This window comes from Ursus arctos, unplaced genomic scaffold (genome assembly GCF_023065955.2).
Source record: "Ursus arctos isolate Adak ecotype North America unplaced genomic scaffold, UrsArc2.0 scaffold_37, whole genome shotgun sequence".
Classification (NCBI taxonomy): Eukaryota; Metazoa; Chordata; class Mammalia; order Carnivora; family Ursidae; genus Ursus; species Ursus arctos.
In genome coordinates, this window is record NW_026623053.1 from 3,212,775 (window position 1) to 3,224,798 (window position 12,024).

A 12,024-nucleotide genomic window follows, 5' to 3' on the forward strand; every position below is an offset into this window, starting at 1 on the left:
GAGGCTTCTATAGATAAAAATAAACTAACAACAATAACGAAAAGAGATAAACAGAAGACTGAAATAACTTGGTTTTCCCAATTCAATTTTTTTTTCTCTTTATCAGTATGGGCAGATTACCTAGAATGTCCATGTCTGAAATATGGGTTCCTGCGGAGATTCCAATATGCCAAGATGCCACGTGCCAGTCCCACCTTGACTGGATGACTTACCCAGTATGACACAAGTGAGATCAGAGAGAAGGTACCACTTTTGTCCCGTGTTGATAAGGGCTTGCGTATCACCTAACCACATCTGGAATAATGACCTTCCTATGACACCAGTGCCACTCAAAGCAGACACCACTGGTCTGCTGGGGCATAGTCAATGGCAAACCTCAGAAATCCAATCAGTTTCAGTGATGCAACCACCAGGCAAGAGAATAACTGTATCAGGCCACGGAAATTAACTCAGGGTCTAACGTGTAGAGGTGTGGATGGGGAAGAGAGGAAGGGAATACAGGGTCAGAGTGACTGTACCAATGAGTTCCTCCCAGACAGAAGCCTTGTTCCCCCGCAGGCTCAGCTCCCGCTCCCAGGTCTCTGGCCGAGGGAGCTTCATCCGCTTCCCAGCTCTGCTAGAATCCCACGGCCCAGGGAGGCGACTTCGAGAAAACATTTGTAGGTTGGAAGGATATCTGGGACAGAAGAGGGAAAGCTTACCATTTCATAGCCAGCTGAAAATAACTCAGAAAAGAAAAGGTCAGTCAGTCAAAGCCAGTCAGTGGTGCCTGCCACTAATGTTGCTGGGGTCGGAACGACACGCTCCGGGGCCGTGGAGGCTGAAAAGCCCCGGGGCTACCCAGGTGGCAGGCGTGTTCGGGGTGCGTCTTCTCACCTGTAGCCCAGCAGGGCTTGGACGTGCTGAGCAGGCTCCCGGATGTGCAGTCGCCGAACTAACTTCTTGAGAGTGAACCTCGGCTGCTGCTTTCGCTCCGGCACCGCGTTGTAGGTCTCCTCAAACTGTGGAAATATCCCCAAGTTCCACAGCGGCCCTTTAATCTAGGACCATGTCACTTGCTTCAGAAATCAGAACCGCAGACCTCCTATACCTATGAGGTAGTTTCCTGCCCCAAAGTAGATCTGGGCAAAGAGTAGGAATAGGGGGCAAAAGTGTCCAGCGATTGGAGCTCCTGCAGGGGACATACCATAGTAGCTCTTTGGGGTCACTGTGTTTTAGGTATACAAGACTGAACTATCAATAGTTAACACGGGATAACCAGCTTGTGAAAAACAAGATAGGGATGGAATGAACAAAGAACATCTTGTTCCCGGAGAGAAAGGAAAAAGCAGCTCTTATCTACATCACTGAGACTTGGAGGGGGAGGTGAATGGAGGCTATCAGCACGATGCAAGCTGTGAGGAGTGAAAAACCTGGAAGAAGATGGCTTTCTATGGTATCTTCTATGGCGGAATCTTCTATGGTCGAAGAGCTAAGTTTGGGATATATTATTAGAATGAAGAGAAACGATCAGCTGACCAACTGAGAATGTGTTCTCTTGTAATACCACCATATTATTTTCCTAATAATTTATCTGAATAATGATGTTGGTGACAGCTGACACTTACTCAGTGCCAGGTATTGTTAAAAGTATTTTAAATTCAGGGCTCCTGGGTGGCTCAGGTCATGATCCCGGGGTCCTGGGATCAAGTCCCGCACCAGGCTCCCTGCTCAACAGGGAAACTGCTTCTCCCTCTCCCTCTGCCACTCCCCACAGCTCGTGGGAGCTCTCTCTCTCTCTCTGTCTCTCCCTCTCACACAAAAAATGAATAAAATCTTGAGGAAAAAAAAAGAAATACTTTAAATTCAGTAACTAATTTAATCTTCGCAAAAACCCAATGAAATACCCAATGAGGTGCTGCTATTATCCCCATTTTATACCTGAGGAAAATGAAGTAAGACAGGGTAAGTCATTTGGCCAAGGTTGCACAGCCAGCAAGTGGTGCTGGTGGGGGGATTCAAACCCAGGTCTAAATCCTGATTCTATGCTCTTAACCACGAAGGGCAGTACCTTATTTGTCATTATTGCAAAAGGTTTGGTTTGGTTTGTTTATAAAACTTCCTATGGAAGGTAGGTATTTCATACATTATTTATTTATTTATACATTTATTTGACAGAGCGAGTGGGGGGAGGGGTGAAGAGAGAGAGAACCTCAAGAAGACTCCCTGCTGAGTGAGGAGCCCAATGCACGGGGCTCGAGTCCATGACCCCAAGATTATGACCTGAGCCGAAATCAAGAGTCAGATGCTTCACCAACTGAGCCACCCAGGTGCCCCTATTTCATACATTTTTAACGCAATTATCCAGCTGGACATGCCACCATCAGTAAATATCAAGGGGAGCAAAATGGGAAATAAAAGGAGCCTTTCCCAGTGCTCTGAAACCCGACCCTATAATCACAACTGAGAACTCCCCAGGTAGGAAACTGGCATGTTCCTACCACACCATTAGTATTTCTACACCAAACAGAATTCCATTTCTAAATACTAGCTGAGAAAAGGTTTTACATGCTCATATGGAACCCCAGAACAAGGCACTCACCTTCTTCTGTTCATCTTTAAGAGGCCTAAGGTACCTCGGCAAATATTTTTGTGTCTCAGAAAATGGGCGCCCTGTCTTCTGTAGGGACAGGAGAAGCAATTTCAAAACGGGAAATGGAACTCGTCCTTGGAGAGATCCATTCCAATAGTTCCAAAGCCCATTTCTACCAAAAGGAAGCCAGCCCAGAAAGAGGTAGGCCCTGTCCTCTCTGCTCCCTGAGCTCTACTTGGTTCCTCAGCCCTTCTCGGACTCCTTTTATTTCTGGTGGGAGGAATATGTCAGATGCTTAGAGTGGGATCCCCCAGGGTCACCATGTTCCTTCGACCACCCTCCTCCTCTCCAGAGAGAAGGGGCCTGGCTGTGAATGACCAGGTTGAGCAGGGACTGACTGGAGGGCGGGGAGGCGGGTGGGGGCGTCTCTTGGCCCGGTGCTTCCGAGGGCTGTACTTAGCCAGCTGGTACTCATCAAACTGGGCAAATTTGTCGGTCATAGCACCACGCAGGCAGGCAGGCAGGGGCACCAGCTTGCCCTCCTCTCCTCCAGCCAGTTTCTGTCAGAGAGGGAGGAAAGACCACCAGAAGTGAGACACAAACCGACATTCTAAAACAAGGCAAGACCACTTCACAGGGTTAAATGAGAGCACAGAAGAAGGCGGGGGTTTCCAGCCCCAGCTCTAAAATGACCATTTCTATGATCCTGGGCCAGTCGGCGACTTCTCTAATTCTCATCTCCTGCATTGTAAACACAAGGTCCAGAATAAGACCAATTTTTCTCCAACTGTGGTCCAGCTCTCCTCAGTCATATTCTCCCTATTGGGCAACCCAACCCAATCCAGGGAGAAGCTGTCCTGTTTGGGAAGCAAAGCTAAAGACGGCTGAGAGGAGGTGAAACTAGCTGAGAATTTTCCACAGGGATGCAATGAGCAAAGGAGAGGGAACCAGTGAGAGTCAAAGCTCAGGGAACTGAGTGCCATACCTCGTAGAACTCGGCTACCTGGAGCCAATCAGATGGCAGCTGGACAATGGCACAGAAATAGCGTCGCAGGTGGGGGCGGCAGACCGGCAAAAAGGCAGCAATGGCCAACACTTTGTTGGCCACAGTCCGGATGTTCAGCTGCTGCCTGGCGTACAGAGATGCCTAGGGCACAGGGCAGGGAGAGCTGGCATCTCAGCCACTTGTCCCATAGCATCATGCCCCAAACTAACGTGCTTGCCTAATCCGGCTGTATAAAACCTTTCCTGGGCTCTTCACATTGTCTATAAAATAGAAAGCCCAAGCCTCCTGGCTTGCTACATCCTCCATACCCTAGCCCTCACCCAGCTTTGGAGCATGGCTTCTTCTGCGTCTACTGATCACCTCCCAAGTCAACCAGGTACTTAGGTTTCCCACCATCGAGGTCTATCGAAAATTACCCAGGGTTCAAACTGCTGATTAAACCTGCCATCTTCCAAAAAGCTTCACAGAAAACACTTCCCCCTCCCCCGTTTCTGTTTTTGCAACATTCACTACCTATTACTCCATTTGCGTTTAAATAATATTTGGGAGTGTTCTGCTTCCCTAACAATATCATAAGCTCCTTAAGAGCCAGATCCAAGTTTCATTACATCTGTTGAAATGACTGTCAAGGCCTAGCTTTGTGTACTTACTAAACAAATAAGCCCTAGTATACTCTCCCAATCTCATCCTTCCCCGCTCCTCAGAGAACCCCAAGGACTAGCCCTCAGGCTCACCTGGAGATCCTACTCCCTTCCCACCAAAATGGCCACCATCCCCCTCCCACACCATGGCCACAGCTCCTACCTCCCAGCTTCCCATTCCCATCCCCTCCTTCACACCACAGTACCTTAAGGATGAATTCAGGCTCCAAGGGGGCAAGTTCACTACAGACTTCAAAGAGAGTACCCGAGGTCCGGTCAGCTGCATCTTCTATGTTTCCCTTTGACGTCAGAGTGGAGCACAGCAAGCTTATGAGAACCATCTGAGAATCAGGAAAGAGAGGGGAGAAAGGATGAAAGAGGTAATGAGGACCAACTCAAGCACCCACTCAGGCCCATTTATGCAATCAAGAGCAGAGAGAAATGACCCCACATTCAGAAAGATGTCTGTTTAACTGAGAGGTTAGAAAAGGTGATTAGGGAGTGAGAAATAAGAGCTGGGTGATGCCCCCTCTTCCCCTTCCATCCTTGGCCTTTGGTCACCACCCCTCTCACACCACCTCACACCCTTCCCTCCATCATCATCACCCTCTCCCCAACTCCAGAACTTTTACCTTCTTGTCCTTAAGGGCCTGGTCAGTGGGCCCAGGATGAGAGTCAGAGTCCCCAGCAGTGAGCTTCAGGACAGGCTCCTCCACCTTCTCCTCCTCTCCCAAGCTTAGATTATAAAAAGGCATTTGAACCTCTACCCATTCCTTCTCTTCTGGCATTTTCTCTTCTGAAGAGGAACAACGACCCTAGAGATAGTGGCAGTTATTAATCACACAGACAGATCTGAAGGCAGATCCCAGGCACAGGACGAGTCTACATCTATCTTCCAGCACCAAAACTCCTCCTCCCTCCCCCTTCACACCCCAGCGTCCAGCTCTCCTGGCTGACATAGTGACCCCTCACCGCCACTCACACCACCTTTCCCAATTCAACCTTCTGAGCCTTTGCTCAGATGCTTTGGAATATTCCCCTGTTTTCATCTCCTTAATGATGCCACAGCCTAGGAGCCTGGAGCCCCTCACAACACACCTCTTATGAGACTATTAAGATATTTTGGATTCAGAAGAAAAAGGGTCAAGTCCCAGATCAACCCCCCAGCAACCGCGAACTGCTTAACTTCTGAGTCTCAGCTTCTTCATTCCCTACTCCCTACTACCTTGAGGGTGCCATTCGATGATTAAATGGGATAATATATTTATGGCTCTTTGCAAATTGCAAAGCCCTAAATAAATGTAAGATGGCAATAGTAATCCTGACAATGACCCTCTGAGATACATTTTCACTGACCACGTTTTAAGGCGGAAGAAATCAGAGCTTCAGAAGGTTGAGTCTTGGCCAAGGCTGTATGGCTTATAGTTGGCAGAGATAATATCGCCTCTGCCTCAGTCTGAATCCCAAGTCCGTACAGAAGGAATGTGTGTTTTGTACTGATTCTGCCCTGTATGGTAAATGTGTTTGTATCGATGTAAGTGGACATATGTTTACGTGTGTACGTACAGGGAAGCGGGCCACGGAATAGCAGGCACACCCCCTGCTTGACATAAGATCTCAAAAGCGTCTGATTAGCTGCTCCTGCAGCATCGTGCTGCCCCTCGTCCTGAGCAGAGGCTCTCTAGGGACAGGCTCTGTTTTGCCTCTACTGTCCAGAATATCTGAACTCGATATGCAATAAAAGTAATGACGCAGAAGAAGGCAGCCCGAGGGTCAAGGGCACCTGAGGACAGAAGGTACACAGACACAGAGCAGCTCAGAGGGGTAACTGTGGCACCAACGGCTAGGGACTAGAGCATCCGACACAGGTGGAGTCAGGATGAGCGCCTGGGGCTATTACCAAAGCTGTTTCAGGAGCTCTCTCTTTGGCAGAGACGGACTTCAAGGCCGTGGGGCAGCTCAGACAGCCTAGCCCCTCCGAGAGGCACTGGGCCCTCCAGGTTGGAGGCTCGGAAGGTGGGCTAAGCAGATCAGCTTGCACCAGGGGAGCTCTCTGGAGACAGCGGAGCAAGGGGCTGGCAGACACAGTACTTTTTAGAACAGGGAGTGTGGCCAGGCACCGGTTTTCTAAAGAGAGGATGTCTGGGTGGGCAGACACATGCCCAAGTGGTTTCTCCATGGTCTTCAGGTCAGGAAGTGTGGCCAGGCACCGGTTTTCTAAAGAGAGGATGTCTGGGTGGGCAGACACATGCCCAAGTGGTTTCTCCATGGGCTGCAGGTTGGAGAGTGTGGCCAGGCACTGGTTTTCTAAAGAGAGGATGTCTGGGTGGGCAGACACATGCCCATGTGGTTTCTCCATGGGCTGCAGGTTGGGCAGTGTGGCCAGGCACCGGTTCTCTACGGAGAGAATGTCCAGGTGGGAAGATGCATGTCCGTGGAGTTTCTCCATAGCTGGATCCCAGCCAGTACATGCCTAGAAGGAGAGAAAGACAGGCAATGAGCTCCGGGCTACACTGGAGTGTGTTTGCACTGGGACTATGTCTTTCCCATAGTCCTCCTGGTAATGCCAGTGACCTGCAGGCAGGGAACAACCAATATTTCTTTTTCTAAGAGTGGGTTCATTCTAAGGATGTATTCAGAAACTATTATACAGAGAGAATGCAGGGAGCATTCTAAGTGAGAGGAGTAGGGAAAAGATAAGGCAGAAGCCGAAGAGCAGTATTAAAGAAGTATTAAAAAGGGGGGGGGGCTGGAGACAAAAGGGACATGTCTCCTCCTGAATGGGCAAAGGAGCCCCCTAGGGCTGTTAGTGTTATCCCAACTGAGTATAGGGGTCACACTTGTAATTGGGACTCTAGATTCTTAGCTCTAGAGAAACAAATGTTTTGATCAAGATGTCTATATTCACCAACCTCAACTCCCTTGTCCCCTACTCACTGCTCAACCAACTAAATGGGATTTTGTCCCCCCTATTCCTCCAAGGCTGTCCTCTTGGTTAACCAATGGAATTCTTGTTACTATGAGAACAGGCACATCTTGGCCCTTATCTTACCTCATCTCTCAAGCAGAATATAACACTGCTGCTCACTCTCTCATTGAAACTCTCTTTTTTCTTTGGCTGCCTTGGTGCCACTGTCTTGGTTTTCCTCTTACATCTCTGACCCCCTCTTCATGGCGGCTCTTTCCCCGCCATTGCCTGAATGTTGAAGCTCCTTAGAATTCTATTCTGATCCTATATACTTCCCCAGGATAGGCCCCAAATAACATTTCTGTGCTGGCAACTCACAGATTAGTTCCTTGGCCTGGATCTCCTCTGAGCTTCAGATTCATTTATCCATTTGCCTGTCGGACATCTCCACTTGGATGACTCAAAGGTACCCAAAACTCCAGACCCCAAATGTATCATCTTTCTCCCACTCTTCCTCTACTCGATTCCCTCTCCTTTCCCCCCTCTGCTTACAGGGATGTAGAGTGAAATAGACTTGAGTTTGAATCCTGATGGAAACTTGAATCTACCTGGGCTGGTTACTTAAACTCTCTGTGCCTCAGTTTCCTCATCTACAAAATTGAGATAAACGTCCACCTCATAGAGTTGTTAAAGAAATAAACAGAAATGCATTAAGCATTTAGAACAGTGCCTGGTAATTAGTAAGTGTTCAGTAAATGGAAGCTATTGTTATTTGTTATCATCATCCAGTAAACTACCAAATCCTATTGATTCTACTCCCTCAGTGTCTCTCCAATCTATCCAATTCTCTCCATTCTGCCTGCCACCACCTTTGTTGAAACCCTCCTATCCATGTGGCACATAGTATGTAGATCTGTCTACAGGAGCTCCTAAGTATATACCCCAGCCACCATTTATTACATCGCCTTGTTTATTTTACCACGATAAAAGATTATTTTGTTTGCCTATTTGCCTACTCCTTCCCTGTTTCTCCTTACTCAAATAAAACTCCCTAAGGGTCAGGGAGCTCCTCTGTCTGGTTCACCTGTGCATGGCCAGAATCACAGACACAGTCTAGTTTTTCATCCTCTCCCAGCCTCATCTCTCGCTGCTACTCCCATCTAAGCTGTGATCATACACACTCTTTGAAGTTTATGAATTGCCAAGGTCTCTCTTGGCTTTCAGCCTTTGCACAGGCAAATGCCTAAAACACTCTTCCTTCTACCAAGAGCACTTCCTTCCCCAGCTCCTTTACCAGTCCAAATTCTACTTTCCTGACACTCTGCAGGCCTCAATTTAATAGTCAGTTCCTCTAAGGAGACTTTGCCAACAGCCGGCCCTAGTCTAATATCCGTGGCTCTCACTATGTTCTCACGACAGCAAACCTCTTCTATCATAGAACATATTCCTTACGTTGTAGTTGCCTGTTTGTCTTTCCCTCCAGCAGACTATAAATTCCTGAGAACAGACACCTTTTTCACCTGTTCGCCATTGTTTCCATAATGCCTCATCAGTGAGATTTAGAGGCTTTTGAGAATCTGGTGAGAGCTGTGTAGCTTTTTCACAGAAAAACATGAGTATATACCATTTTGCCCTCAATTTTCAGGGAGTCCATTCATGGATCTCCTAGAATCCCCAGTAACTGCAAATTAAGAACCTCTGCCTGAGAAAATGCTTAAATTTCTATCATTAGGAATGTATTTACTTATTTGGACACGTGTTTATCTCCTATTTACATGTAAGTATTTTAGGAATAAGTCTGTTAAGCCGATCACTTAGATCTTAGTGTACAAGAGCTTAGGGACAGGAATGCAGAATACTTCCAAGACTTGGACTGACTGACCGTCCAGAACTAGAAAAGACGATACCCCACCAGACACTAGAGCATCAGTGTGAACAAATCACATCAAGAATGATGGCCTCTATGCCCTGCACACTTCCCTCACATCTTTGCTATATAAGCCCCTAGAGAAAGGAGTGGGAAATCTCAGAACTGACTGAAGATATATCAAAACAAAACAAAATAAAATAAAAAGTCTTACAATAGGGACGTCTGGGTGGTTCAGTCCGTTGGGCGTCTGCCTTTGGCTCAGGTCACGATCCCACTGTCCTGGGATCCAGTCTGTCAGGCTCCTTGCTCAGCGGGGAGCCTGCTTCTCCCTCTGCCTGCCAGTCCCCTTGCTTGTTTCTCTCGCTGACAAATAAATAAAATCTTTTAAAATAAATAAATTTTAAAAAGTCTTACGATAAAAACTAAGTTAACAGAAAAACACAGTTAAATATTGTTTGCACCCTAGAGTTTGTGAAGGGAGATTCAGCTGGACTGCAAACGAAAAGTAAACATCCCATGTCCAGTTCCATTCTCCAGAGATAACACTGTTAACTGCTCCGTATGAACAGTTTCAGACACTTTTCTATATATATACAAATACATGTTTATCTCCGCCCCCCCTCCCGGCTCCTGGTTTTGTTTTTATTTGCATTACACAAAGAGAACCCCGCTTTAGACACTATTCTGCACGTAGTGTATCTTGGCGACCTTGCCGCGTTAACACATTAAACCGCTTTTAAGCGGGCTCATATGCCTCCTGCTTCAGCACACCCCGTTATTAGAAGCCGTGCTCACACCACCTTCTGTTCGGTAACGGCAGCGACCCTCCCTTCCGAGGAGCACACAGAGCAGTGACTCATCCTCACCGGGTCTCTTTCCGTGCCCTTCCACCCCCTGCCCCTCCCTCTCCCTCGCGGTCTCCGCCGGCTCCCCCACTTCTCCTTCCACACCCACACCCGGTCCCGAGCAGCCCGGAGGACGCGGCGGCCAGAGGCTCCCCGCCGGCGCCAAGCCCTCCCGACTCTCCGGAGCGTCCGAAGTGGGAGCCAGGCGTTCCCGCCGGCTCCCCGCGGCCGAGCCCAGCGCCCCGGACCGGCTCCTACCTCCCCGACCGTCCCCGGAACCCACGCGGCTGGCGACGCTGGCTGACGCGCAGCGTCTCGATTCTCGGCAGCAGGAAGCCGGGGCCAGTGGGAAACCGGGGGAGGAGCGCACGGGGGGCGGTGCGCGGGGAGGGAGACGCTGCCCGGGCGGGTGCGGCGGCCGCGGGAGCTGAGCTGCCGGCTGGGGCTCCGCGCGCGTCCAGGACGCGGCAGCCTCTCCGGGACCCGAGTCTCGTCCCCGCCCCACTCCCCGTCCCTCCTTTCTCCGGCGGTATCCTCAAACTCCGTCTCTTGGGAAGGATTTTGGCGTGTTCGCTGCCTCTCCGGGATCCTTTTCTCTTGGTGTCAAAGATAGTTAGGCTCTTAATTTTAAAGTTACTTGGTGAAAGCGGAAATAAAAGGTGAGAGAAAATCTAATGGCCTGTGACCAGGTGAAACCAGTGTGTAACCAGTGCCTGTAAGCAGGTGTAGATATGGAATAATTAAGGCAGAATGAATTGAAAGCGTGCCAATGTCCACCTGGGAGAGATCCGTGGATCATAAAAACCCATTTGGAGCCATCCTGAAAGGCTAAGTAGAACTTTTCCCAGAAGGTTGGACCAGGCTCTGGAAAGAGACAAGTGACCTTTAGGATGGTAATGCTAGTGCCATTTCATAAATACCAGAGCCAAACAGATTGTAGCAGGAGAAATATGCTTACCTTGGGTAAGAGAGATTATCTGTCTTCTGGAAAACATGCCCTTCCTCAGGAAGGTACCCTTCATTGTCAGGTAAACACCTTAGGTTCAGCTCCGACTTGGGGGCATCCTATCTTCTCAAATTATTGAGCCAGATTCCAGTTTCTTTCCTTAGATGCTTCCCTCGCTACCTGCCTATCAGTCCCAACACTCCCTTCTTATCACAAATATTTTTATGCCCCCTTTATAACGCTGAACTACAATGTATAAATAATAAATAATACACACACAATTTGAAAATTTATAAAATGTCTAAAGAAATATAAAAGAATGGAAGGAAGATGATTTATTACAAAACACTATGTGGAGGCGCCTGGGTGGCTCAGACGGTTCAGCATCTGCCTTTGGCTCAGGTTATAATCTCCAGGTGCCAGGATTGAGCCCCAAGTCAGTCCGGCTCCCAGCTCAGCAGGGAGTCTGCTTCTCCCTCTCCTCTGCCTCTCCCCCTGCTTGTGCTCTCTCTGTCTCTCTCTCTCTGTCAAATGAATAAATAAAATCTTTTTTTTTTAAGATTCTATTTATTCATTTGACAGAGAGAGACAGCAAGAGAGGGAACACAAGCGGGGGCGGGGGGGGGGAGTGGGAGAGGAAGAAGCAGGCTCCCAGCAGAGCAAGGAGCCAGATGCAGAGCTCGATCCCAGGACCGAGCAGAAGGCAGACGCTTAACCGACTGAGCCACCCAGGCACCCCTAAAATCTTTTAAAAAATAAACAAAACACCGTGTGTTTATATATGTAAATACTTGGGCACAACATTCAAGAATACAGTGTAGTACTCAGATACATGCAGCTCTATATAGAATTACCTTGACTATAACAGCTACAGATGCAGCATGTTATGGGGATGTTACCATGGTGATTCAAATACCATGAATAGAGGTGCCAATGTGGCAATTATTTTACAAAATGACAATTACTGGCAAATTTTTTAGTAAAACAAGGTGTGATCATCCCATAATATTTATTTTTTTAAAAGATTTTTTAATTTATTTATTCGACAGGGACAGCCAGCGAGAGAGGGAACACAAGCAGGGGGAGTGGGAGAGGAAGAAGCAGGCTCATAGCAGAGGAGCCCGATGACGCCGGGATCACGCCCTGAGCCGAGGGCAGACGCTTAACCGCTGTGCCACCCAGGCGCCCCATCCCATAATATTTATAGTACTGGCCTTCATGGAAAGTTCAGGATGT

At 48.3% G+C, this 12,024-nt stretch overlaps 1 protein-coding gene across 5 annotated transcripts in view; it reads right to left on the reverse strand.

Moving 5' to 3' along the window:
• The window catches only part of TEP1 (telomerase associated protein 1), a 36,634-nt gene extending 26,426 nt beyond the window's left edge, over positions 1-10,208 (reverse strand). For 3 of the 5 annotated variants that reach the window (XM_026490546.4, XM_048217032.2, XM_026490545.4), the window contains exons 1-10: positions 10,101-10,208; positions 9,209-9,360; positions 6,120-6,692; positions 4,852-5,034; positions 4,426-4,560; positions 3,558-3,719; positions 2,971-3,132; positions 2,582-2,659; positions 877-1,001; positions 519-676 (exon numbers count right to left, since the gene is read on the reverse strand). In XM_026490546.4, coding sequence (XP_026346331.3) covers positions 519-676; positions 877-1,001; positions 2,582-2,659; positions 2,971-3,132; positions 3,558-3,719; positions 4,426-4,560; positions 4,852-5,034; positions 6,120-6,668 — 1,552 coding nt within the window. In that variant the 5' untranslated portion in view covers positions 6,669-6,692; positions 9,209-9,360; positions 10,101-10,208. The other 2 variants (XM_057306428.1, XM_048217061.2) reach the window with 2 other exon arrangements.
• Between the last annotated feature and the right edge of the window lie 1,816 nt (positions 10,209-12,024).